The sequence below is a fragment of the Syngnathoides biaculeatus genome, chromosome 9, assembly GCF_019802595.1.
Source record: "Syngnathoides biaculeatus isolate LvHL_M chromosome 9, ASM1980259v1, whole genome shotgun sequence".
Classification (NCBI taxonomy): Eukaryota; Metazoa; Chordata; class Actinopteri; order Syngnathiformes; family Syngnathidae; genus Syngnathoides; species Syngnathoides biaculeatus.
In genome coordinates, this window is record NC_084648.1 from 20,710,609 (window position 1) to 20,737,867 (window position 27,259).

Consider the following 27,259-nt stretch of genomic DNA (forward strand, 5'->3'; position numbering starts at 1 on the left):
AAAATGTTGAATCTCCAAATATTACGCGGTGTCACGTGAAGACAGTCGCCACTTTGCGGCGTTCAAAATCCCATCCGGGCTCCACGGCATCAACAGTTCCGGCGCGTGCCACCGTATTTTAAGGGGTCGACGCTCCCCCAACGGCTGCTCTTTGCCTCCCCCGTGTCCCCACCCTCCCTCCCTCCCCCCCTCCCTCTTCCACTAAAGAGCAAAATATTTGAAGATCTAAAAGTCACCAAGAGGATTCACCGTCGTCACAATTTGGATCCAAGCGCTGGACTGGAAGGAGACGCGTGTACTCGAGCGTATCTGCCGCGTAGAAGCGAATAGCTGTGTCATTACACCGCTGATGGCTTCACGGCGACTATTTTTACTCTGGGCTCTAATTGGTCAGCTGAGAGGAAATGGCCGCCGCCCACCTGGCACTCTGTTGTTTGTTGTCCTTGGCAGCGCGGCTGTTGGGGGGGCACACATTCAGAGTCCACCTTGCTTTCTGCAACAGGAGACCCCTACCCTTTATAATCTCTGTCATGTGTCAGATGATCAAATTCGAGCCCCTGTCAGCTGATCAAAAATGTGCGTGACGTGGTTTTATTTATAACGCACCGTGCGGTTGCGCATGCCTGCCTGTATCAGAGTAGCTAACATTTCAAGAAAGATTTCAAAAATAGTGTGACCAAAATATATTCCGCTGCCAATTTTCACCACTGTGAGATGTATGAACGTTAGCAAGTAAGCTGGATTGTTGAAATTGATTGCAAATATTTATTTGGATTTATAAAATGTATGCATTCCGTACTGTTAATTCTGGGATGCTCGGAACTACTTCATCTAGTTCCTTCCAGAATTTCTCTTTCAACTCTCGGTTCCTAAACCTCTCGCCTTACTACCGTTCCACCTGCTCTCTTGGATGCACAGGATATCAACCTTTCTCCTAATCATCATGTCAACCAACTCCTGAGCTTTTCCTGTCATAGTCCCGACATTCAAAGTCCCTACACTCAGTTGTAGGCTCTGTGCATTCCTCTTTTTCCTCTGACGACGAATCCGGTTTCCTCCTCTTCTTGACAGAAGAGTCTCTGCTCGGATGAAGGGCAAAGTTTGTGAAACGGTGGTGAGGCCGGCGGCCATGATGTGCGGATTACAGACGGTGGCGCTGAAGAAACAACAGGAAGCAGAACTGGAGGTGGCAGAAATGAAGATGCTGAGGTTCTCCCTCGGAGTGAGCAGCTTGGACACGATTAGAAATGAGCTCATTCGAGCGATAGCCAAAGATGGATGTTTTGGAGACAAGATTCGAAAGAGCAGACTTGGATGGTTTGGACATGTCCAGAAGCGAGAGAGTGACTATATTGGTAGAAGGGTGCCGAGAATGAAGCTATCAAGGAAGAGAGAGCGAGAGGAAGACCAAAGAGAAGGTTGATGGATGTTGTGAGGCAGTTGGGGTTAGAGAGGAAGATGCAGAAGATAGGCTAAGACGGAAAAAGATGACAGCCGAAAGCAAAAGAAGAAGAAGAAGAAGAATTATAACATCATATAGATTCTGCTCTAGTTGGAAGATTAAAAAAAGTCTCCTTGGCCCTCCCTCTTTTTTTCCCCCTCTGCTATTAATGTGAAACAAAGCAAAATGGCTGCATCTGGGGTGGGCTCCTTGCTAGTTGCATAAGGCAGAAGACAGAAGCCTGTTCATCTTTGTATAAATGAAGACAAACAGTTTTTTTAGTAACTGTTTTTATGAAATTTTATCTCATTTTTCACAAAGTTTTTCACGTTACACGGCGCTGGCTATTTGGCAACATGATTGATGCGCTAGCTATGCTACCGCTCAGCTGAGCTGTAAATATGAAAAGTCACCTTTGCACTTTTAGCTGTTGTTTTTTTTTTTCGGGTTTTGTGTTTTTTTTTTTTTTTTTTTACATCACAAGAAGTCAAATACAGAATGAGAACACTTGCAAGCAACAGTAGTAGACCAAAACTCTGGTCCAGAGGCTCACAGAGACTCGTTATTAGGAATCCCGCTCATGTACTACGCAGGATACGCCCTGATGTATTATGACTGGCTGCAGGACATGTATCGCTGTGCTATGATTGGCTGTTATATCCTGGTAGGACCCGTCCTTCTGCTTCCAGACGGGAAACGGTGGGACTGCAGTAGGGAGATGTTTTTTTGAATCTCGCAAAACCCTCATACCCGTTAGGAGGGAAAGATGATGGATATATGACCCCTTCCCCCAGAACCTAACCCTGATCTTAGGTCCACTTACCTTATGCCTTTCCCCAGACCCTTCCCTAACCTTAAGTCCACTTACCTGTTAGTCCTAACCTTAGTTCCACACTTGGTTCTACTATTGCCTTCCCCCAAACCCTCACCCCAACCCTAAGTCCGCTTCCCTTTTTCCCCAAACACCTTTTCCCACTTAAATTTTCGGGACGGACACGAAGTCCGCCGTTTGAGAAGAAGACGTCGAGAAGACAAGACGTCTCCAGGTGAGTAAGCTGCGCCCGAAGAAGGCTCCACGAGCCGAAACGTTGGGCGACATAGGCTTACTCGTGATCATTTGTAATTGATGATTCTAAATCCGGAGGTTGGTTTGAACTACATTATTGACTAAACTGTAAGGGGGTACACACGCATAATTTGATCAATTGATTACATCAAGATTCCAAATTTATAGAAATAAATGAATAAATAATTTGGCTTCCTGGTGAAATTGACTATTAGGTTCAAGGTGTGGGTATCTTTAGTTGGGATGTTATGTCACCTCCCGTCAGTCTCGTGACTCTGATCGCTGTTGAGAGTGGCGGGTTCCTCCCTCATTGCCTAACCCCAACCATAACCCAGCCTAACCCGAACCCATCAGCCACCCAACTTTAGCACGTTTGATCGTTTTCAGCACAGTGCGACGCTGTACGACTTTGAGGCGCGTCAGCACCCGAGACCCACGTGAGCGCCACCTCGGGAGCCCTACGGACAAAACGAACGAGTGCGAGATATTTTTGCTTCAAAGGAAACGAGCAGAAGCGAATCCTGCCTGCCCAAAAGCACTCAATACAATTACCGAGCCATTATCTGCAGCGGTCAGCTGAGTCACGGCCGTATTATATAAGCAAAACCTGTAATGGACTCCATGCAGCTGAAAGATCCGAGCTTATCACTGCATCTGTTTCTCGCTAGTCAGGATGAGTTATTGTTTTAGAGCGGGCAACAGAAGTTCAGCAGGATCCAGGAAACGCGGCAGACGCGGCATCGCTCGATGATGCCGAAGCGCCATTCGCTCATTTCGAAGTCAACCCGGAGATCTCGGAAAGCGCCGGCGGGATCAAGTGCGCTGCCGAAGTTTGTTTGGGGTCGCGGCAATGACGACGACGACGACTCCTCAATGTCAAAACAACGGAGTTCATTCATCGGGCAAAGAAAAGTCTACGTTAGACGGTATTTTTCCACACAATTTGTCGTCCATTTTGTGCTCACTTGACCACAATTAAAAAGGTGAACACATTGAACGTCCCCTTTAATCCGCCCAAATGTTAATCCTCCGGGAGTGATATTACTCTTTAACCTGCGCGTGCGTATGCGCGCGCCGTCGTAATTTCCTCTAGCGCACTAGCTTTATATTTAAGTTAACGGGTTGCTACACGGGGCATTCGCCGGCGTGTGCGATCCGGTTACACGGACATGATTACGTTTAATCTCGCTCGGTTGGAGTTCTCCGAAAAGTGGTCGACTTACTAGCCGCGTGTCCATTAGCTAAATGAAGCTTTCAGTTACAGCGCAGAAGAAAAAGGGATTGAGTGTGCGCGCATGTTTGTGTTTTATGCCAGCGGGGTTTTTGTCTTTCAGTTTTTGGGTGACACAAAACTTGACATCCCACAATTTTGACTGGTCCACAACAGAACTGAAGGCCACCGGAGATTTGGTTTTCGTGGAGGAAGTGACCACATTTTCAACAGAGGCGACAATTCGCTGTCTGAAATTCACCGTCTGACGTGACTCAGAGAGCCGAACTGCGATTGGCCGGCCGCTCGGTTCTGACCTGAAGTAACCCTGCCTGGAGACACAGACGGTGAATTTTAGACAACGAATTGTAGAAACTGTTGAAAATGTGATCACTTTACATTTCAAATTCAGATCCCGGTGGCACTAATCTGTTTCCATAAATATCTTTATTCACGAGTGACAACACTCGCACGACTCGGCCTTCCTTTAACATCAAGTGAGTAATTCATTTGTCATTACTACAATGATGCAGTCCAGCGGAAAAAAAGTATTTGGCTCCTTCTCATTTTTCGGTTTTTGTTTCGTCCTTTAGGGATAAAACCAGGCAGCAGGCTGGGGCGACGGGTTAGAACGTCTGCCTCGCAGTTCTGAGGATTCGGGTTCAAATCCCGGCCTCGGCATGTGTGCACTTTGCATGTTCTCCCCATCCCAGTGTGGCTTTTCTCTGGGCACTCCGCTTTCCTCTTACATCCCAAAAGCATTCATCAATTGGATCCTCTAAATGGCCCGTAGGTGTGAGATTGTGAGTGCGACTTTGTTTGTACCCTGCGACTGGCTGATGACCAGTTCAGGGTGTACCCTAACCGCTGCCCAGTGACAACTTGTGAGGATAAGCGGCTCAGATCGCGGATGGATAAAACCACCATTTAAACACTACATTTTATTCCTCGGGTTTTCTTTGTTTGATCATCTTAAACATTCAACTGCCCCCCCCCCCCCCCCACCAAAAGTAATCAGGAGGGGTCCAATATAAATTTTACATTTTTCCATGTCCCGAAAGCGCATGTGCACACGAGTGTGAGGGATTTGCTGGTGTCCTTTTGATGCCGAGGTTAAACGTTGAAATGTGCAAAAAGGATCATCGTGACGCACATTTGGAAGCTGCTTGGGTTTTTTTTCCCCCCTTTTGGCACTGCGGGGGCCGAAAATTTCGCTGACTCACGAGGATTTAGAGTACGCTGATGGGGATGGCACCGACCAGACCGTTATGATGTCATACTCGACATTACACAATACTCTCACTCCCCAGATCGTTAGGTACACCCCCCCCCCCCCACATTCTACCTTTGCAAAGACTGGAATTTGAAAAACAAGTTACCAGGTGGCGGCACGGTGGAGCAGCTGGTAAAGCGTTGGCCTCACAGTTCTGAGGTCCCGGGTTCAAGCCTGGACCCGCCTGTGGGGAATTTGCATGTTCTCCCCCATGCCTACGTGGGTTTTCTCCGGCTGGGCACTGCGGTTTCCTCCCACGTCCCAGAAACATGCAACACTCTAAATTGCCCTAAGGTGTGATTGGTTGTTTGTCTTGATGTGCCCTGCGATTGGCTGGCGATCAGTTCAGGGTGTACCCCGCCTCCTGCCCGTTGACAGCTGGCATAGGCTCCAGCACTCCCACGACCCTCGTGAGGATAAGCAGCAAAGAAAATGGATGGATGGAAGTTACCAGCTGTGCCAAATTGATCCATCCATCCATTTGATCTTATGCTCATCCTGTTCCGAGTTGTGGGGAGCTGGAGCCTATCGCAGCTAAATATTTATATCTCTGGGGGGAGGGGCGAAGTGGTAACCGCCAAATACATACATACAAAGTGCAAATTATACTTCCGCTGGCGGGGGGGATCACCCTCACCTTTGGGCAATTTGGGGTCTTCAAGTAACCTCAAATGCATGTGAAAGCCACATCCATCCATTCATCCATTTTCTTAGCCGCTTATCCTCACAAGGGTAGCGGGGAGTGCCGAATCCTATCCCGGCTGTCAACGGGCAGGAAGAGAGGTACACCCTGAGCTGGTCGCCAGCCAATCGCAGGGCACATGGAGACAAACGGCAATCGCACTCACGATCACACCTAGGGGCAATTTTAGAGTGTCCAATGAATGTTGCATGTGGGAGGAAACCGGAGTGCCCACCCGGAGAAAAGCCGCACAGGGAGAACATGCAAACCCCACACAGGCACGACCCCGGGATCGACCCCGGGACCTCCGATCTGTGAGGCCTGAAAGCCACATTTAACTGTGTGTGTTTCTTTCGGCTTGTCCCTTTCGGGGTCACCACAGCGTGTCAAAAAAACAAAAAAAAAAACTGATCTTATGGAGGAAAAAAAAAAAATCCCAAGGGTCTTCATTTGATTTAAAAACATAGTTTTTGTTGAGCTCTCGAGCACTTTTGGGGCGACGACGACGCAACCTTCCAACGAGCCCTTTTCAGGTCACTCAAGGCGATGGGCGAAAGTCGCTCCCCGAGGAATGCCCTCTTTTCTTTTTCAAAGGGTGACATTTAAGTTGCCCTTAAATCCGAGCCCCCATTTTTATGTTCTCGGGCGTCCTACTTACCCTCTATGACTGCGCGGAAAGCGGGCAGTAACCCGACACCCCTCGTGGCATTTCGGAACTCAAGTCTTCCCCCCTCCGTGCATTTCTTTCCGTTTTGCGTGCCGGTACGTGCACAAGTGAAGAAAGGGGACGCCGGTCCGGACGCCTTCGCAACATCGCGGCTTCTCGTTGACGCCGTCGCCGGGCTCATCTTCATAACGCCAGCAACTTTTGACCGGACCCTCAGGACCGTCGTCGATAGCTTGATGCGTCGTCTCCGTCGGCCGCGGACGCGCATTGAGAAACCGTGAGAAGAAGAAGTGGGGAGGGGTTGAAAGATAAAGAAAAGATAAAACGAGACGGCGGGCGGCGACGAGTGTCAACGGGACAGACGAGAGGAGCAATCGCACGCAATGGAAGAGGAGGAAGATGAGGTGAATATGACGCTTTTTGTTTTGATTTTGTACCGAGCGCCACGTTTTCCATTCAAGGAAGTTCCGCCCCTCGTTTCTCGTCAAACGTTTGCAGGGGAGGTTGAGCCGACGAGGAAACCAAACAATTCACATTGCCACGTGAATTGTTTTCATAATCGTGACCTGTGCGAGCTATAAATCTAAACTTTCCTTCACAAGTGCGTGGAGCATAACGCCAAAGCAGCCATTGCCACTACGACGACGACTACTACTCAGATAGTCGACGTTTCCTGGTGTGGATCCAGAATTCCTCCTCGAGCAATCGTCCGCGCTTCCCAGAAGACGGTTAAAGTGTCAAGTGTCATCCCTCGAAATGAAAACACGCGGTGCACCCTAACGATGGGAGGCCAACGCGTCGGAAGCTCTTTTCGAAAACGAGAACACCGCACGACCGAGTGAAGTTACCGGGCCAATATTACACCGCCGGCATTCTCGGCTGGGTTCTTCTGAGCCGCCACCGTTTGCAGAAGCCGTGACCGCCGAACGCGGCGCCTCAGCCGGTGTGGCTGATTTTCGGCGTGGCCTAAAATGGAACCGAGCCGTGCCGCTTTTAGGGGGATTGTTCAAAGCCGCCCCAGTACTTGTCGAACACCGTCGGGCCGGGGCGCATCACTGCCTACCCGTTATTTGGAACCCACCCAGCTCTCGTCCTCTGCGCCCGTGCAGTCCATTTTTCACGAAGAACCGGGTCTCTTGCAAACTCATGAAGGCTAAATCCATCGTCCCGAGTTGTTCAAGCGATGTCCAGCAACGCGACGAGCCGGCATTTTGGCTAAGACGAAGGAACGACGAGCCACCTTCCCGGAGGTCAAACTAATGGAAACAAACGAGTCCACTTGGGGGCGCCGCTGTCCTCCACGTCACTTCCTGCTTCTTCTCGAAAACAAATCCCTCGAGAGGATTTTCATGGCTGTATATACGTCAAAATCATGTTTTGTGGTGGAAAAAACGCATGGGACCATATTGGCTGATGTTTTTTTTTCATTAATAATACACAAAAAATCATCCATTTCATGACAGAAGGCCTTTAACGTTCCCACCGCCTACGGGACACGTGTTCAGCCTTTGGTGGAGTTCTGAGCTCTGCTGTGGCGTCCTGGATGGTGTTGAGTCAATTATCAGCAAAATATGACGGCAATGATTCACAATTCATTTGGCGTCGCTGCCAGAAAACGCTGAATTGAGCGTCAACTTTCCAAATTTCCGTACAAAATGAAATCTGGAGGAGCTGTCGCTTCTGTATGGGGTCTTCTAAACGCCACGTATCGCGCACGAGACCGTGGCAGAATTGAACGTGTCTTTGCGCTCCCCCTAGAACGGTTTGAACGCCTTGCATTTGGCGGCCAAAGAGGGACACCAGGATCTGGTGGACGAACTGCTGGAGAGAGGAGCGCCGGTCGACTCATCCACCAAGGTACGCTTTCAGAAAGATACTCACTGTAAGTATGCGCCGATAAATAGACCACGTCGCAGTCGCTGTGCTGCACCGCGATACCCGCGATGTGATCCTTTTCGTTGGCTCTGACGCAACGGAGCGCGAGCAAATGTCACAGTCGTCCGTTTGTTACGCGACTCACGCGGCGCCCGTGTCCTTTCGAGACGCCGCTGCGACCTTTGACGTGAGCTTTTCAGCAACCTTCGCGTGCCCAAAATAAAAGCGTCAATCATCGGAGCGCTCCATTTGTTTTGGTCAACCGACATGAAGACGGGAGAATTATGTCACCAAGCGGACTTAACGAAGCACGCAAGAGCTTTTCATTGTGTTTGGTGCACCGCAATTCATACATTTTTCATCTGAAATGATATCTTGACATGGATCAAACTGTTTGGCTTTACGTGAGAAGACGCCCATGAATCTTTAGCGCCAGTACAGGCGGCGCGCAGTTGTATCATTTTAATATTCTTAACATGGACTGATTCATTCAGAGACGAGCTTGCAACATTTTCAAATGCCCTTATAAAATATGTCAAAGTATTTTATTTTGTCCACCGTACATATCCTTGAGATGATTTTAGTATGACTAACAAGTAATGATTTCATGTTTTAAAAAAATTACTGAATGGAAGAAAAGGAAGACGATAATAATAAATAAAAACAAAATAATAATATAATTCTACATACAAAATTAGTTTGTTTTGTAATCTTTTTGTATTTTTTGCAGGAAATCAAGATCCAAAACATTTCATGAGAAAAATGAATACAACATCACGAATCAAATGAACAAGTCTATTGCAATGAACCGATTTTAGGTAGAGATTAATTGAACATTTGAATATTATGACCATGCAAACTGTCAGTGGACCTTCTTCAAGAACGTAGTGGCCTTTGTGGGCCCTCGGGCCGTGCTTTGCCCACCCCGCTCTTAAACGAATCGGGCGCACGCCTTTGCGACGGACGCAGTGGGGCGTGTCTAGTTTTCCAACGTGCCCAACGATGCTAAGGGCAGCAGAAATATTTTGGGGCAAAGCGCCGAGAGAGAAGCCGGCGAATGCGGCGCGTACGCCAAACCACTCGAGGCCCTTCTTCCCTCCACAGAAAGGAAACACCGCCCTGCACATCGCGTCGCTGGCCGGGCAAAGAGAGGTGGTCCGACTCCTGGTGAAGAGAGGCGCCGACGTCAACTCGCAGTCTCAGGTCAGACGTCCGGCCTCGATGGCAACCGGCTTGAAGCGCGACGCTCGTGAGTGAGGCCAGTTCGTCCGCTGTCGCCACGCAGAACGGCTTCACTCCGCTCTACATGGCCGCGCAGGAGAACCACCTGGAGGTCGTGAGATACTTGTTGGAAAACGACGGGAACCAGAGCATCGCGACCGAGGTAACTTGGTCCAGACCTTGCAAACGTCACGTGATGGCGGGGCGGGGCGGAGCGGGGCGGGGGCTTGTGTGCCCGTTCAGTTCCGGGTGACCTTTACAGGGGTGAGGTGTCATCATATTTATTCATCATTTTTTTTAAATAAACCCAACAGAGATGATGTATGACATGAGAATACGTAAATGATCCAAATTTCAATGTAATGTTCCCTCTAAACTGCGTGCGTGCGCAATTGTGCACCGCTGATGCAGTCTCTTTGCAGATATTCTGCGTTGCGCCCCCCCCCCCTCCCCAAAATAATAATCTAATGCGAAATGAAAGTATAATATCCAGCTATTCAGTTTGTGGCATTTTGCAATATGATTCAATGAGTGAGGGATGACTGGTTGCTACGACCAATGCCACAATTCACATACGTACGGTAAAAAATGAAAAGAAGAAGCCACTGGTTTCTTTTAGGCAGCACACGGAACTTTGGCTAACGACGACCGCTGATCCGCCACACTTTCTTTTTTAATACTTGAAAAGTAGATCTTGGGGTGAAAAATAGTCTGGGCACTCCTGCTGTAACTGTTCACGACGACATTGAATAGTTTTTCACTTTCTCAGTAATATTGGCCCCAAACTCTACAGATGTCGATTCTTAGGACATCTGGCAAATTGAATGTACTGACAGGCAACCAACGATTGTTTTGGGCTTTTAATTCAGAGGTCGGGGCCCGAAGTCTGTTCCAGTCACTAATTGGATTCTTATTTTGTTTTTTTTCACCCCACGCCGGTCCCAATTTCCTTTGACCTTCCACATCCCGCTCTCCCGCCCCCTCTTGTGTTCGCTCCCGAAAGGACGGCTTCACCCCGCTGGCCATCGCACTCCAGCAGGGTCACGACGCGGTGGTCTCCCTGCTGCTGGAGCACGACACCAAAGGCAAAGTCCGCCTGCCCGCCTTGCACATCGCCGCCCGCAAGGACGACACCAAGTCGGCCGCGCTGCTGCTCCAGAACGACCACAACGCCGACGTCCAGTCCAAGGTGAGCGGTCGCAGACGGTGGAGGTCGGCGGTCAGCGACCCCTTTGGAGCCGAGAGCTGACGAACGCGAAGGGCTCCCTCCCGGTTTCAGAAACACACACCTCTTGAATCGCCATCGTTTATGCGTTACAATTCATCATTACTGTCATTCATCGTTGAGAAGACACTTCTCGTGTTCATGATTATTCACGATGGATGGATGAAGTGCTGTAGCCTGATTTGGGGACTCCCGCATTGGTGCCCAAATGGGCCTGTTGGCGTCCGTGATGGTGTTGTACGTTGAAGTAGTACATAATACGAGTATGACTATGTACTCCACGGCGAAGTTTACAGCGGAAACAGGGCTGCGGACAATCATTTATGGATCCGGTCGAGCCAAAGCAGCTCGGCTCAAACTTTGGAGTATTTTTGATTCTCAAACGGTCGTCACCGTCTGGGGCATTTTTGAAAAGGCCTCCGATCCGAGACGAGGAAAGGCTTCCAAAACCCGAGAAGGCCCTCCAGTAGCAGTCGTCCAAAATGCACGACCTCGTCGTCGCCCTTCCTCGTCCTTGTCGACTCACCTCGCGCGCGCGGTGGCGTTTGCGACAACTTTTCCCGACCGAGCCAACATCGTAACCCCCTCCCGTTTTCTCTCTGCCTACTAACCAGATGATGGTCAATAGAACTACCGAGGTACACCGACCGACTCGCCGCAGTCGTTTTGCTGCCCGTTGACCGTCACTTCCCAGTTTTGTTGTTTTAAGCTTTCCACTTTTTCGGGACTTTGTAGTCGTGCATGCTAAAATGAAAATATTTCAGCATAATACTTGACTGCATGGCTCACACTCTTGTCACTGCAGCCACATGTGATCTGGTTTCATCTTGGATTGGAATTTTTGCGCCATTTTTCTTCATAGTTATTTCTACAAATATATACATTAAAAAAAAAAACAAAAAAAAAAGCAGGTCACACGTTCTTCTTATTTCGTTCCTCCATCACCTGCAGCATGCGTACACCAAAGCCCGATGATACCGGAATGTCTTTTACGATCTTTAAGTTAACTCTGTCTCTTAATCAAATTGCACCACGTCTCTCAGAACGGGAAGGTAAGGAGTGAACCCACCCGCGACCGTTTGTAGTTTAGCGCTTTTACATCGTCTGGTGGCAGACTCACATCGTCGAGTCGCTTTGTGCGGCTTGCTGTTGTCTGGCTGATTTTTGGCCGTTTTTCACCAGTACGGCCGTGGAGAATGCGTTGCTGCATGCGGTGTTGGGGCACGCCTTGGCTTTCTTTTTCTTCTGTCAATATATGTGTGTGAGTTTGTGGGTTTTTTGTTTTTTTTTTTGCACGCAGCCTGCCTTAGTTTGATGCCACGGCCGTAGAAGGAGATGTCTGTTCTTCACCGGCTTTCTTTCTTTTGCAAGCGTTGTCCTGTTCTCACCTGCCGTTTCTGCCATGACTCCCTCTCCTGTCCTCTCCTCTCCTGTCCTCTCCTCCCTTCTCTTCTCCTCTCCTCTCGTCTCAAACAGAGCGGTTTCACCCCTCTGCACATCGCCGCCCACTACGGCAACGTGAACGTCTCCACCCTGTTGCTGAACAGAGGCGCCGCTGTGGACTTCACAGCCAGGGTAGTCGCCCTATTCCACTGTTTGTCTCTAGTCGCACTTTCGACGGCACCTCGGCAGCCGCGGGCCTCCTATTTCGACTTACAATCGCGACACCGACGTTCTCTGATGGGCTTGTCGGAGGAAATGCACCATTTCGTGTTTTAGTCCAAATATCGTAATTCTCCAATACTGGTTTGGTAAAGCAGGGGTTGTGGGTTTGTATCCCACTGGGGGCTCCACTCCCCCGTTGGGGGGTGGCGTCAGGAAGGGCATCCGGCATAAAAATTGTGCCAAACATATATGTGCGTTCATTTGAGATGACACGCTGTGGCGACCCCGAAAGGGACAAGCCGAAAGAAACGTTATTGTAACTCTCCAATGTGGAGTTTTGTTTATCTTTACACATAATCTTGATATTGATTCTACTTTCAACCTGAGACCTTTGTGTTCTCTCCCCTCCTTTTGTCACATTTTTCCATTTTCCGTACAGTAACTGTCACCCGTCGGCACACTTGAATCAACTGCATTATCTTTGTCTTTTATTGATTTTTTTTTTTTTTTTTTTTTTTGGTGGTAGAATCGGTCACAATTGTGATAGAGATGTGTGTAAATTATCATAATTTCATTCCTTTTCCTATTAGCAAAACTTGGCAGTTTAACGGGGTGTGTAAACTTTTTATATGCACACAGATGTGAGTTATGCGTCCCTCCTCCGTGGATTAGATGGTTACTTTCAATTCCATATATACACTTTTATTGATTAATTTTTTTTTAGTTTTGCTGGACAGAAACTGTTGGCAAGTTTGCAAAAGCAACACACTACCGAAGGCATAATGTAAAGGAAGCGTATTGCTGCTACACCAAAGAAAAAAAAAAAAGGTTGCCATCATGTCATAACATGATATGTTGAAATGATTCATGTGATAACGTGACGTTATCACATGACATGCTCTACATTATAACATAATTTGTTTGCGTGACTTCCTTTTCCAGTGGGCAAATAATTTTTGTGATCTTGTATTTGAAACGATGTAGCTGGCTAACCCATACAGCGACACGGTGCTGGAGTTTCTGTAATCTTCCATTAACGAGGTTCCTCTCCCTCCCAATGTTTTGTCATCTGTGCTGTCAGAACGGAATAACGCCTCTGCACGTGGCCTCGAAGCGAGGTAACACCAACATGGTGGTCCTGCTGTTGGACCGAGGGGCTCAGATCGACGCTAAAACAAGAGTAAGTCGGCACGCTCGCTTTTGCAAAAGAAGTCACTGATCTCCGTTCCAGTGTTTCCCAACCTTTATTGAGCCAAGCACAGATTTGACGGAAAAATAAAAGTCTCCAAAAGATTTGGTGTACAGGTATACCGGATAAAAGCAATGAGTTCATCCCAATGTACAAAGTACAGTTGAACGCAAAATCTATTATTCTCCGGTACATGAGCATTTCATTCCTCTGCCTGCCACGACACATCGGCGCCGTCGCTAGATGCGGTCCATTTGGCACCGATGAAACAAAACTGGGCCATTTACGCCACAGCAGCCTAATTTGCAGCGAGCGGGAAGCATTGCCGAAATCAAGTCGTCCGTCTGGCCTCGTGGTCGCAGGACGGGCTCACTCCTCTGCACTGCGCGGCCAGGAGTGGACACGACGCCGCAGTGGAGCTGCTGCTGGAGAAAGGAGCACCGATTCTGGCCCGGACGAAGGTAACACTGCGCAGCAGCGACTAACTACCCAAATCGTGGCTGTGCTAGCCATCATTCTTAATTATTTTCGGTAAGTCAGAGCCACGGACAGTGTCATTTTGTAGCGACGTAACAAACAGCAAAAAAAAAAAAAAAAAAGTGATTCATATCTTCAAAAAAACTCACGACACTGTACCTAATGAAGTGTAATACTACAGAAAATGACCATGGGGATGTCGTGTACGAATGAAGGAACATAAGTAAAGGCTCTTCCGGATCCCGACTCAATCCTGTCAAAAGATTTTGCGTCGTTTCAAAAGCGTCCGGCCGACGCGCTGAACGCGTTCCTCGGTTGGTCCCGCGCAGAACGGACTGTCGCCGCTGCACATGTCGGCCCAGGGCGACCACGTGGAGTGCGTCAAGCTGCTGCTGCAGGACAAGGCCCCCGTCGACGACGTCACGCTGGACTACCTGACGGCGCTGCACGTGGCGGCTCACTGCGGCCACTACCGGGTCACCAAGCTGCTGCTGGACAAGAAGGCCAATCCCAATGCCAGAGCGCTCGTACGCATCACCGGACACGCCGTGACAAAAGTCACGCACGCCTTTGAAATCCATCTTTTTGCCTCGTCCTAGAACGGTTTCACGCCCCTCCACATCGCTTGCAAAAAGAACCGAGTGAAGGTGATGGAATTGCTGGTGAAATACGGGGCGTCCATTCAGGCCATCACCGAGGTGAAAACCCCGCCGTAGATTCCCTCGGAGGGATTTTGTCACGTCACCGCTCGGTGCTCGAATGACTTTGCCGTGTTGTGATTTTTAGTCTGGCTTGACTCCCATCCACGTGGCCGCCTTCATGGGCCACCTCAACATCGTTCTACTCCTGCTGCAGAACGGAGCCTCGCCCGATGTCCGCAACATTGTACGTCCGACGCCAAGCGTTGATTTCATTTGCTCTTCGTCAGTGAAATATCAGTCACATCAAATCAGCGCCGGCGTAACGAGCTTCTGTCTTTGCCCCAAAAGCGCGGCGAGACAGCTCTTCACATGGCGGCCCGAGCGGGCCAGATGGAGGTGGTGCGCTGTCTGCTGCGGAACGGAGCCCTGGTGGACGCCACGGCCAGGGTGAGGCGGCGCCGGACGCACGATCTCACGAGGGCGCCAGCGGTCTCGTCTAGATTTCGCTGGCGCTTTGCTTAGCCCTTGTCCTTCCGCGATCACAGGAGGACCAGACCCCCCTCCACATCGCGTCCCGTTTAGGGAAAACCGACATCGTCCAGCTGCTCCTCCAGCACATGGCCCACCCGGATGCCGCCACCATCAACGGTTACACCCCCCTCCACATCTCAGCCCGGGAGGGCCAAGTGGAGACGGCCGCCGTGCTCCTGGAGGCCGGAGCGTCGCACTCCATGGCCACCAAGGTGAGCGCCAGAACCAGGCAGCTAAAAATAACTTCAAATCACTCGCGTTTGCTTCCCCCCACCCCCACACACAGAAAGGATTTACTCCATTACATGTAGCTGCTAAGTACGGAAGCCTTGATGTAGCAAAACTACTACTTCAACGCAAAGCTCTCCCTGATGATGCAGGCAAGGTAAGATTTGGGTGGGGATGGGGGCATGTTTACGTTTTTACAAATCCTGTGGTTTCCAGACACAAAAACTTCAATTATGCCAGGTCAACGTGAGTAAAGTACAGTATACTGTATCATTTGTAACGTGTAACTCGTTACGTAAACAAGAGCCGAGGTTTACGCTCACGGCTGAGTTCGTGAAGTACACCCAGCAGGCACAAGACGTGGATTTCACGTTGAAACAACGTCCAGGTCCGAAAGTCGAAAATTTGTTGTTTTAACATTGTTTTCGTAAATAGCGACGACGTCACAATCTAACCTAGAATCGACGTTGTCTGACAACGCTGAAACAACATTGCTTTGACATTGTATTCGTAAATTGCATCGACGTGAAATCAACGTAGCCATGCTACATGGAATTTGAGCCACTAAAACATGATAGATTGAAACCTTTACTATGCAGTGTCAAACTACAAACAATTAGGTTACGCATGCATGTTTAACATTTAGAACAAATAACTTTTTTCTTGAAGTACGTTACAAACCAAAAAAAAAAAAATGTCGTGTAATTGGGAGAGTGGACATGGCGGCTAGCTAGCCTCTCTGCAGCAGATGTTTCACCACTCACGACACTCGCTAATCCTTAAACGACAACGCACAGCCTGCGATTCGCTGGGCTCTGACTTCTTCTTCTCCTTCACTCAACTACATCAGCAAGCAACCCAGCGCCACCTGCTGGCAGGCGGAACATGCAAACCTATCGCACACACACACACACACAGAACGTCAAATTGATCCGTCGACCCGGCGTCCTGGTTACCTCCTAAACCCCGTGGAAGTTCCCACGACGGCTCGGGCGGAGAATGCACGGCTGACCTGAACTGAAACTAGCGGTCACTGTTGCTGCTCACTGCCTGGACGGACCGACTGATAGTTTCGCCAGAATAATTACGATTAAAAATTGTAAATCGCAATGAACGATTGCTGACGATTTGAAAACTAGGAATGGCAGCATCCCGTGCACTGCGTCATGAGAATATTTTCAAACAGTAACTGACACGTCACGTCAGTTGCGACATCCACAAGGAATCGACGTTGAAAAAAACGTTATTTGACAAGGTGAAAATTAAACGGTGGAATTTACGTTGAATTGAGGTGGTTCGAGGTCACGACTTAAAACAACGTTAATTCAACGTTGAATCAACGTCTTCTGTCTGCTGGGCAAGGGCTATATCACTCTAGAACTGTAGTCCTGCGTTGTTACTGCCTCCAAAGAGATTCCTGCCCATTTGAGTAAATCTAGTCAGCAAAATGGTAACATAACAGCTGTCAATATGATGGGGCGTGGTTCTGCTTTTCTATTAGGATCCATCATCCATAACGCTAACTGGATAAATCATGTACGTAAAATGGCGTCGGGACGAAAAGTCCTGGTTTTGGAGGTACGAGTATTCTTCCCGATGTACATCTTTGGAGGAGTCATTAAGTGAAACGCAGTGGAATTTAAAAAAAAAAAAAAAAATCCATATTTAAACAAGCAAAGGGATAAAAAAAAAAAACAACAACAACAACAAAAAAACACCTCAATTGTTTGCTAGAAAAGAGGAGGCCAAAATAAGGACCAAACAATAACGATGGTTTTTATCGTGACGATGAAGTCACGATCGTATCGGACGGTGATGGCCGTTCGATTGCGCGGACGCAGATCCGATGAACGTGCGTAAAGAAGTGTCGCAATTCCGTAACGACGTTTCTGCTGGCCCAGAATGGACTAACGCCGCTCCATGTGGCAGCTCATTATGACAACCAGGAGGTGGCCCTCCTGCTGCTGGACAAGGAGGCCTCCCCCCACGCCACCGCGAAGGTGAGGGACGACTCGCTCTGAAAGTCCCCCGCGAGTCCGGTCGTGCGGCTCGTCCCTTCTTTGAGTCGGAGTCGGAGTCGCAAGTATTCACGTCGTTGCCGTTCCCTTTTCTCTGGCCAGAACGGCTACACGCCGCTTCACATCGCGGCCAAAAAGAACCAGACGAGCATCGCGCGAGCGCTGCTGGAGTACGGCGCGGAGACCAACGTTCTGACCAAGCAGGGCGTCAGTCCTCTTCACCTGGCCGCTCAGGAGGGACACGGCGAGATGGTCGGCTTGCTGCTGGCCAAGGGCGCTCACGTCAACGCCGCTACCAAGGTGCAACACGTGGTTTTGCGCGGAGCCTCAGACCCGCACTCAACCTGGCTTACTTGTCTTTCTAAACGCGGATCATGGCGAGCTTTTTTCTGTGAGCGCCGTGTATCGAAAGCGGTAATGGTCCAGAAAATGACGTTGAAAGCGTCAAATCCCGTTGCTCCGAAGTGGTCCATCCACCGCGCCGCTGCGCGTGTAACCAACCCGTCGTTGGCTTTGGTGGTGACCCGCTGTGTCTTTTTTGTGCTCCAGAATGGCTTGACTCCTCTGCATCTCACAGCACAAGAGGACAGGGTCAGTGCTGCGGAGGTACTGGCCAAACGTGATGCCAACCTGGACCAGCAAACAAAGGTCAACACATCAATGACTCATCTTTGTTGTCTACCGGACCACTCTTGGACTTCCACATTCTGCTTTCTATTTGTTTGCAAATACAGCGAGTTACTCGCTTCTCGAACAAATCGGTTTGCGGGCGAAAATTTCGAGATTTTTTTTTTTTTTTTTTGCCGACTGTTTTCGAACGAAAATCGGTACTCGAACACCTGCGACAAGACCTGGAAATAGCATAACGCGCGCGGGCCGAGCTTCTCACCTGTTCTCTCAGGGAGAGTCCAGACACCCTGCGGAGGAAACTCATTCCGGCCCCTTGTATCCGGGATCTTGCGCAGCTCATCCCCATAGGCGAGGGCAGGAACGTAGACGGACCTTTGCCTTTCGACTTAGCTCCGTCTTTACCACAACGGGCCGATACAACGTCCGCATCGCCGCAGACGCTGCACCGATCCGTCTGTCGATCTCCCGCGCCATTCTTCCCTCACTCGTGAACAAGACCCCCACCGAGCCTGAAAAACCCTAAAGACAAAATTGTGCACGGTCCAAATGTTGTCATTAAGCACCCATTTTTCGATAGATCGTTTGCTAGATTTGTGAAAATACTACAAATGTGCATTTAAGTAGCAAAAGATTTCTGGAGAAATTGTACAAATTTTTGCTAACTGACTGCTTGGCATCCGCCGAGTGCCCGTGAATGTTGAACTCTGACCCCGCCGCTCTTCTTTTGTCCACCCATCAGCTCGGCTATACACCTCTGATCGTAGCCTGTCACTATGGAAACGCCAAGATGGTCAACTTCCTGCTACAGCAAGGCGCCGGCGTCAACGGCAAAACCAAGGTGAGCTCCCGAGCGTTTGACTTTTCCCCGTGGAGGCGAGAAGGCCGCCCGTGACTCTGTCGGAATGCGTCCCGTAGAACGGCTACACGGCCCTCCACCAGGCGGCGCAGCAAGGCAACACGCACGTCATCAATATTTTGCTGCAGCACGGCGCCAAAGCGAGCGCGACTACAGTGGTGAGGAGCGGAGAAAAATGGACACGTCTTTGCCAATATTTTGTCCCTCATGCTACTTCCGCGTCTTAGAACGGAAACACTGCTCTGTCCATCGCCCGGCGTCTGGGTTACATCTCAGTGGTGGACACGCTCAAAGCGGTCACCGAGGAAGTCATCACGACCGCGACGGTAATTTGCCTGCGATCTTTTCATTGGAAGACGGGCACATTTCACGCATCGCCGATGTTTCTGTCCTCCCGGTCAGACCATCACAGAGAAACACAAACTCAACGTCCCGGAGACCATGACGGAAATCCTCGACGTGTCTGATGAAGAAGGTGAGCATTTGTTGCGTTTTTTTTTTTTCCCCCCCGCTAACCCCGCTGATTTCGGCCCGTTCTCCGTCGTCCTCAACGCGCGCACATCGTGGACGAAGTCGCGTCAAAAGTCAGTTGTGTTTCGTAGCTCTGGGCCTGCCAGCTGATCCTTTCTCTGAAATCTTTCCAGAGCTGGAAGAAGGTACCGCTGCATTTTGTTTGGCCCTCTCGCTGTGGGCGTTGTGCGAGCGGCCCCGTAGCTCAGTGGTTAGAGCACTGGTTTGGTAAAACCAGGGGTTGTGGGTTCGTATCCCACTGGGGCCTCCACTCCCTGAGAAGGGTTGCGTCAGGAAGGGCATCCGGCGTAAAAATTGTGCCAAACATATATATATGCGTTCATCTGAGATGACACGCTGTGGTGACCCCGAAAGGGACAAGCCGAAAGAAACACACGCTGTGGGCGTTGTGCTAATAACCGTTTTCTTCAAATGCTGTGTCAGCATATTGCCGCATGTAGACATTAGTGTGCTGTTGAATATGATTGTGCAGTAAAAATTCAGTTATTTCCAATTATACTGATAACCTTTGTAGTGAAAAATAAAATAAATTGAATAAATAAATACATATTTTTTAAAAAATTTAAAAATCAAGAAATCAAAATATACAAAAATAAACAAACAAAAAAAAACGCTCCATCCCAACTAAAATCTGTTTCTATGGTTGCCGAAGAAATGGGAAGTAACGAATCAAAATTTGCTCCAATCAAAGGAGGTGCGGAGTTTGAGTCCCTCTTGTGTTCAGGGTGCAGTCCGCTTTTCGGCCCAAGTTAGCTGGGGTAGGCTCTGGCACTCCTGCGACCCTTTTTGCGGGGAAAGTATGGATGGATGGATGGATGTTTTCCATATTGTTACCTCCTTTGATCAGAGACGTTGGCGTCCGCCACTCCGTCCGGCAATGACGTCAGTCACCTTTGCTGCAAGCTAAAATGGCCAAAAATCTGGAAGTGCTTTTTTCTCGAAATAGGCACCACTTACTTAATGGAGCATTTAACATGCTTTACTTGAACCCTCGGGAACCCACGGGGGTCACACGTGAGCCCATGTAACGAAGGACCCGCCGTATCCTTCCTCTTTTTCCCCTTAAAGCCCAACGTCCGACAGCGACTGCCCTGTCCGTGTTTCCGAGGGAGCCGATTTCTCCGAATGTGATGTTTTTGTGTTCCTTTCATACTTATTGATTCTTTTGGCACATCAATTTTTAGAGAGGATTTGGATGTCTTGGGTTCTCGAGGGTTGAGTTCCATCACAGCGCATCTGCTTTTCTTCTTCCCATCTCAACAAATGTTGATTTTCTTGCGTTTTCTTCACCGCAGATTTCTGTCTATTGTGTGGCCATTTTGCCTTTCACATATCTCGAGTTGAAATTGCAGTTAAAAAAAAAAACATTTTTTCCCCCATTCAGCTCCCCAAAGACTTTCAAACCCCAAGTTTACTGCTGTTGTTTTTTCATTTGAGGTCGCAGAGATCGCATCACAGAGCAGAGCAAATATTGCAAGGGTTGGGAGGAGCTCATCAGCTGTGTGACCTTGCAAACATGTCACATTGAATGAAATACACTCTCGAACTTATCTAGTATTATCTCGTACTTGGTGAGAACGCAAATATGTTTATTGTGCAGGTGAGGACACAATGACGGGCGACGGAGGCGAGTACCTGAGAGCCGAGGACCTCCGAGAGCTCGGCGACGACTCCCTCCCGGGACGCTACTTGGACAGCTTCAGCTACATGAGCCACAACCTGGACAGGTCCTCGCCGCCAAGCGCGCACCGGGCAACACCGCAGAACGCGACTGAACCGGATCGTCGCAAAAACAAAAAATTTACAAACCGCAATTGACGGCGCACACCACGCCGTTGACCCTTGCAAACACGAAGGCCAGCGGAAAGAAAAACTGCGTTATTGTTACGACCCTCCGGCGCGGGCCTGGACCCAAATCCGGGACTCCGAGACGAGGGCATGATGTTAGGCATGGGTTATTCAAGGAACAGGGTCATACACGGTGTAAGCGGTCCGAGAAGGCAGAGGCAGGATCTGAAAACGTGAAGCGAGGTCTGATGACCAGGAGACAAACTAGGAAACATGAACTAGGATTTGACTATGACTATGAAACTAAACTAAACTAAGACAGGACTAAACTGTGGTGGCACAGAAACGCTGTGCCGAGGATAGCTCAACGCCACACTATTCTCATTGGTGGAGATTCCTACTGTCAGTGAATGCAACTCACTAACTCAGGGCAACGAACTGGCAAATTCCTGGGACAAAAACTACAATTTAAATGCCCGTCTAGTTACAGTCTCAATGAGAAACAGCTGTGAGAGGTGACAGTGGCGTGGCCACGCCCCTCTCGGCAGCGGCCAAGTCTTGCTCATGACAGTTATTAGTTTATTACTTTGTTATAACAAACCACAAACAACATGGTGTGATTGTCATTATGGATTTTTCCCTGGCCGCTGTCGCTGGATGATGAGAACGAACGCAAAAAGAGTAAACTGCCTTCCACAGGTTGTTTGCCATCTCCATTGACTGCACGCGTGCATTGCGGCGATGTCGACTTTCCGGACTTGACTTTTTCAGCCACGCGTCGCCGGCGTCAGGGTGGCATCCTCGCGTCTCCGAATGCGTCATTATTCGAAATGTGAACGATCATTGGATCGGCAAATACAGCGAGCCATTTTCGGCACTTTAGATTGGTCATTAATTTGGCAAAATGAAAGCTAATAATAATGACACAATACAGCAGGGGTGCTCAATGTTTCGATTGCGTGATGGCGTGCCAAAAAAAAAACATCATCCTATCATCCATCTCGTCGCTTGATTCTGGTGCGGCACGCGCACAAAGTCGCGTTCTAGCAAGCTGGCCTCCTATTTACCGTGTCTCATTTGCTTTCTCGATGCGCACGACTGCGTGAAAACGCATCCGGGCACGCCTGCTATAAATCATCGAGCATGTATTTTTCATTTTTTCCCATTGTGAACGTGTCACGTTGGCTTCAGGCCTCAGCCCCAAAGCTTCCATCAGAGGGACGGAATTCTCATCGAGGACATGATTAGCAGCCATCAAGTGAGGACAAATCGTCTTCAAATCCAACCCCAAAATTTACACCGACGAGTCTGGCAAATCGGAGTCCGATTATTTTCTTTGTCTTCAGGTTTCGGCACTGTCCAGGGAGCAAGACAAGGACTCGTTCCGCTTGAGCTGGGGGGCCGAGCACCTGGATAATGTGGTGCTGTCCACCAGTCTGCTGCATTCCGGGTATGACACCCACACATACGTGTGCTCACAAGTTCACCGGTTAAGTTGACACCGTAGCGATTATCATTTAAACGAGGCTGCCGATACACATTTTGGATTCTCGTACTTTTTTTTTTCCCAGTTTCCCCACTTGAATCGCCTCTTCAGTTATTTTGTCCTCCCTCCTTTTTTTGTTTGCACACACTGGTGATTTGTGATGGCGTGTTGTTGTATTCTGCTTTTAGCCGTTCGTCTCCTTGCCTAGACCATGACAACAGCAGGTGATTCTCCTCCGTCTGCCTCCTTTTTCTGCCTCTTAATCCAAACCCGTTCACGTTCTTCCATCTCCGCATTGCTCCACGCATGCTTTGCTCGCGCACGACTTTGCATACCGAAACCGCTCCCCGGATTGCTCGATGACAGATCGTCGTCGTCGTCGTCGTCCAATACGCAACCCGGTGTGACGGTCTAAAGACTGTGGGGATTTGCGAGTTCGGACCCTACGCGTGTTCACGAGTCGAGGGAGATATGACCAATGATTAGAAAAAGTTAACGGCAAATGGATTTATTACAAAGGAACGTGCAGTACAGACGTGCGGGTCTGATCTTATCTGGTGTCGTTCGTCTCCACGGCAACGCCTGGGAGAGGAGTTCGGCGCCAGCCGGTTTTCTGCGTACAAAGATGAAGGACGACCACCGGCTCCACAACACGTCCTTGTCTGATTAGCAAACGGGCAACACTTTATCTGTTGATTAAATGTATGAGGTCATATTTAAGTAAAAAAAAAAAATGAAAGTGCAATCAAAGTAAAATGGAACACAGCGAACATGCTCCCTCTATGGAGAAGAAGGGGAACTCTGAGACCAGGGGATTTCCCAGTAAGCATCCGCTACGTACCCAGACTTCCCCTGTTAGCAACGCATGCGCATTCGTCACAAGGAGACTTTTCAGCACGGGGGAACGCTCAGACCGTCACACCGGTCATGGTGCAATAAAAGAGCTGGATCCTGAATTCTGATCATTGGGATCCATTATTGACTGACACTTTGGCAGATCCATTTACAGTAACAATTTGTTTTGTACTTTGGTTTGCATTTTGACTCCCGCTCTCTCCCACTCCCGCGGAGATCGATCCCGTTCTCCCGAATCCGGAGCCGAAATTTGACATGATATCACTCCCACTTCAATATTTTTCCCTCTCAACAAATGTTGATTTTCTTCACGGATCCTGCTCTGTTTTTATTCATTAATAAAGTCACCGGGAGTGGACAGGAACGGAAACCGTGAAATTTCGGTGGGAATCCTGAGAAAATACCGGGAGATATTTATAATATTCTCGTTTGATGTAGTAATAAAAAGAACCGTTAGTCTCATTTTATGTAACAATAACAACAATGCGGTTGAACCATGACCCTTCTTATACATGATACTTAAGTGTAACTGTAAGACGTTATTCAAAATGATCAAATTATGACCCTTTTTAACTTCTATGGATTCTATGTTGTGTACAGTGTTGACTGTCGAAAAACTGTGATATAAATGTATATAAAAATAGTTTCAAAATACAAAAATTAAAATCTTGGTCAAAAGTAGCAGAAAATAATTTATGTCATCTCCCAAATATGTCAGATGAGGATCGCGAGATGATTGTGAGCTATGTTGTGACAATATTGCTAAGCTAGCTAAGCTATGCTAGCTAAATATTGCTGATAAGTTCATTTGCGGTTTGTTTGTAAGTGTGAGCGCTGCCCTCAAGAAAGTTTTTTTTTTTGTTTTGTTTTCCCTCGGAGACGTTCACACGTCGGGCTCGGGTGTTTTTCTCCGCTTGGCTTCCGGCAACTAACATCGAGCGCAACGAAACGTGACGCGCGAGCGTACGCGGCGTCCTTGCGTTGACGTCAGTGCTGAATGACGACGGAACTTTTGAAGCCCCTTTTGACCGTCAGTTGTTTTGTCTGCATGGAGTCGCATAATCAGCAAGATTGTTGTCCGTCATACGAGCGTTGCTGCTAATTGTGTCACGCGCCCGCCTGTCTTTTAGCTTTCTGGTCAGTTTCATGGTGGACGCGAGGGGCGGGGCCATGCGCGGCTGCCGTCACAACGGCCTAAGGATCATCGTGCCGCCGAGGAAGTGTTCTGCGCCTACGAGGGTGACGTGCAGGCTGGTGAAGAGGCACCGTCTGGCCTCCATGCCCCCTATGGTGGAAGGGGAGGGGCTTGCCGGTCGCATCATCGAAGTGGGACCCACCGGAGCCCAGTTCCTGGGGTAAGCGTGTCTCCGGCGCCCGTCGAGGTGCGGGCCAGCCCTTTTGCGGCGCTGTGTTCATTGTGTCTTCTTCGCTCCTTCCTGTGCTGCGCATGGATCAGTAAGCTCCACCTTCCCACAGCTCCGCCCCCTCTGAATGAGGGCGAGAGTTTGGTCAGTCGCATCCTGCAACTGGGTCCGCCGGGAACCAAGTTCCTCGGGTAGGAGGGCCCCCCCCCCTGCTCAGCCCAAGATCCCTTTTTCACCCAAGACCGTGTGTTTTTAGTTTTTTTCATTTTGAATTTATTTTAGGTTTTTGTCTTTTTGGTGATGTAATTAAAGGTATGATTTGTCTGGATGAGCTATCGATTATTATTGCTCTCCAAAGCAGCAAGGGGCAGCATAGTGTTGAAATGATTGAATGATGAATTATTAGTTGTTGAAAGCTGCGAGGCAAACGGGGATGCACTTGTGTATAACGCTCCCTCCCCTTGGTTTGGAGTAAAAAGCGTTGATCAAATTCCATCTCTTAAAGTCGCGTATCAATCCATCTTTTTCACAGGCAATTGGCGCTCGTTAAAGGCAAAAAGTGGAAAAGTGACAATGTTGTAATTCATTTTTTAATCTCCAACAAAAATAATCGAAAAAGCCAGATTTCTTTTTTTTTTTTTCCACCTGTACGGATACGTTAGATCGGTAGCCGCCGCAATCGGTCAGGACCGCCACGCCGATCCCGTCATCATTTTCCCAACCTTTTTTTTGAGTCATTTTGGGAAAATCTCGGAAATATGAATACTTTATGCAGAAATAACAGAGTCGCTGTGAAAAGTGAGCCAGTTTAACGGAACGCAAAGGCGCTCCACTCGCAGGAAGCCGTGACTTCAGGGCGAGTTTTTGCACTTGGAGCAAAGAAAAACATTTGATAGTTTGAGTTTTAGATTAATACATGGGGTGGGGGTGGGGGTGGGGGTGGGGGGGGGAGACCCACTCACTCACTCACTTTTTCACAGTTTGTTTTTTGATTGAGTGAATCCAAATGAAAAGGAAGAATGACCCACGGTCGATTCCCTTTGGCGTCTTTCCCCTCGGGGAACGAAGTCATACGTACCGCACGACAACCAAATTGTGTTTGTTCAGACCAAAATGATGCCTTTACTAATTAATATTTCAAGCACTTGTCTCAAATGTGCTGATCGTTTGCCATTTTATGATTTATCCCCTGATTTTGTGCTGTATTGTTTATCCGCTGATCTTGTTTTTGGTCGTTTTGCAACTACCTCATACAAAATGAAATTATTTCCTTTTTCTTTTTCTTTTTTTTTTTTTTTAATTCGACACGAATCCTCTGTACGTTGTCCTGCATGATATACGCCGACTGGAATATTATTGAAATGCTATTTCAGGTGCTTCATCACATGACATCCATCTCCCATCGGCCTTGGACATACTGTAAGTTTATCAAATCAAATGCAATCGTTGTAATTTGTCGATTGTGTTTCTCCCATTAGTCCCGTAATTGTGGAGATCCCACATTTTGCTGCCCTGCGAGGCACCGAGAGGGAATTGGTCATCCTGAGGAGTGAAACGGGAGAAAACTGGAGGGAGCACCACTGTGACTTCACCGAAGAGGAGCTCAACCAGATACTCAACGGAATGGATGAAAGTGAGGGTTCAAAACCATTCAATCGCTGATCGTGTAAAATTAAAAAAAAAAAACGTCGCCAGAAAAGAAAGTCATTTGTACAGGCTTACAGGCCCGGATCAGTTCTCGTCTTCCTTAGATCAGGTTGGACATATTTTGTCGGGAACAACAAACTCCTTTTAATACGACGTAATCCGCGACCAACGATTTGGACCTAGCCAAAATGAAAAGTCGAGCACGTTTTGATTTTTTTTTTTTTTTTTTTTTGGGGGGGGGGCTATATCTTATATCGTTGTACAGTGACGAACGTCCCCATTTTCAAACAAATCGGTTTTCGAATTCAAATTTCGAGATTTTTTTTGCTCCTGTTTTCGCACCAAAAATCGCCCCCGACAAAATGGGAAATAACATGTTGCGGGCGGCCATACCAGCTGCCCCACGACGCGCTTTGTTGTGAATTCCCATGCCGCCGAAAAAGCCCGGAAATAACATCATGCTCGCGGCGCAAGCGGCTGACCCACCCACGAGATGTTTTATTGGCAATTTGAACGCCCCGCGAAAAAAAAAAAACAAAACGGAAATGACATTATGCGGGCGGCGCAACCAGCGCACTTTTGTTTTTTTGTATAGCGCAGCCTCTGTACACAGACGTGTCCCGGTAGTGACTTTTGTTTTTCTTCTTATGGAGGACTACGGTATTCACCCCCAATCATGGCTCCAAAGAAGACAAGTTGCTTGTTTGAAGTTATTCGGCACTTTTGTTAATAAAAATAGTTTACAAGGCCGAG

The 27,259-nt window shown here is 48.6% G+C and overlaps 1 protein-coding gene across 3 annotated transcripts in view; it reads left to right on the forward strand.

The window, feature by feature from the left end:
- The window catches only part of LOC133505555 (ankyrin-2-like), an 89,574-nt gene that overhangs the window by 22,222 nt on the left and 40,093 nt on the right, over positions 1-27,259 (forward strand). For 2 of the 3 annotated variants that reach the window (XM_061828678.1, XM_061828679.1), the window contains 24 exons: positions 8,098-8,196; positions 9,319-9,417; positions 9,500-9,598; positions 10,439-10,624; positions 13,347-13,445; positions 13,817-13,915; positions 14,261-14,458; positions 14,531-14,629; positions 14,718-14,816; positions 14,921-15,019; positions 15,118-15,315; positions 15,390-15,488; positions 17,233-17,331; positions 17,452-17,649; positions 17,899-17,997; positions 18,719-18,817; positions 18,895-18,993; positions 19,063-19,161; positions 19,238-19,310; positions 20,967-21,093; positions 22,346-22,412; positions 22,501-22,604; positions 24,626-24,850; positions 26,338-26,492. In XM_061828678.1, the coding sequence (XP_061684662.1) occupies positions 8,098-8,196; positions 9,319-9,417; positions 9,500-9,598; positions 10,439-10,624; positions 13,347-13,445; positions 13,817-13,915; positions 14,261-14,458; positions 14,531-14,629; positions 14,718-14,816; positions 14,921-15,019; positions 15,118-15,315; positions 15,390-15,488; positions 17,233-17,331; positions 17,452-17,649; positions 17,899-17,997; positions 18,719-18,817; positions 18,895-18,993; positions 19,063-19,161; positions 19,238-19,310; positions 20,967-21,093; positions 22,346-22,412; positions 22,501-22,604; positions 24,626-24,850; positions 26,338-26,492 (2,917 nt within the window). Of the gene's footprint in view, positions 1-5,829; positions 6,744-8,097; positions 8,197-9,318; positions 9,418-9,499; positions 9,599-10,438; positions 10,625-13,346; positions 13,446-13,816; positions 13,916-14,260; positions 14,459-14,530; positions 14,630-14,717; positions 14,817-14,920; positions 15,020-15,117; positions 15,316-15,389; positions 15,489-17,232; positions 17,332-17,451; positions 17,650-17,898; positions 17,998-18,718; positions 18,818-18,894; positions 18,994-19,062; positions 19,162-19,237; positions 19,311-20,966; positions 21,094-22,345; positions 22,413-22,500; positions 22,605-24,625; positions 24,851-26,337; positions 26,493-27,259 lie in introns of those variants that run through there. The other variant, XM_061828680.1, reaches the window with a different exon arrangement.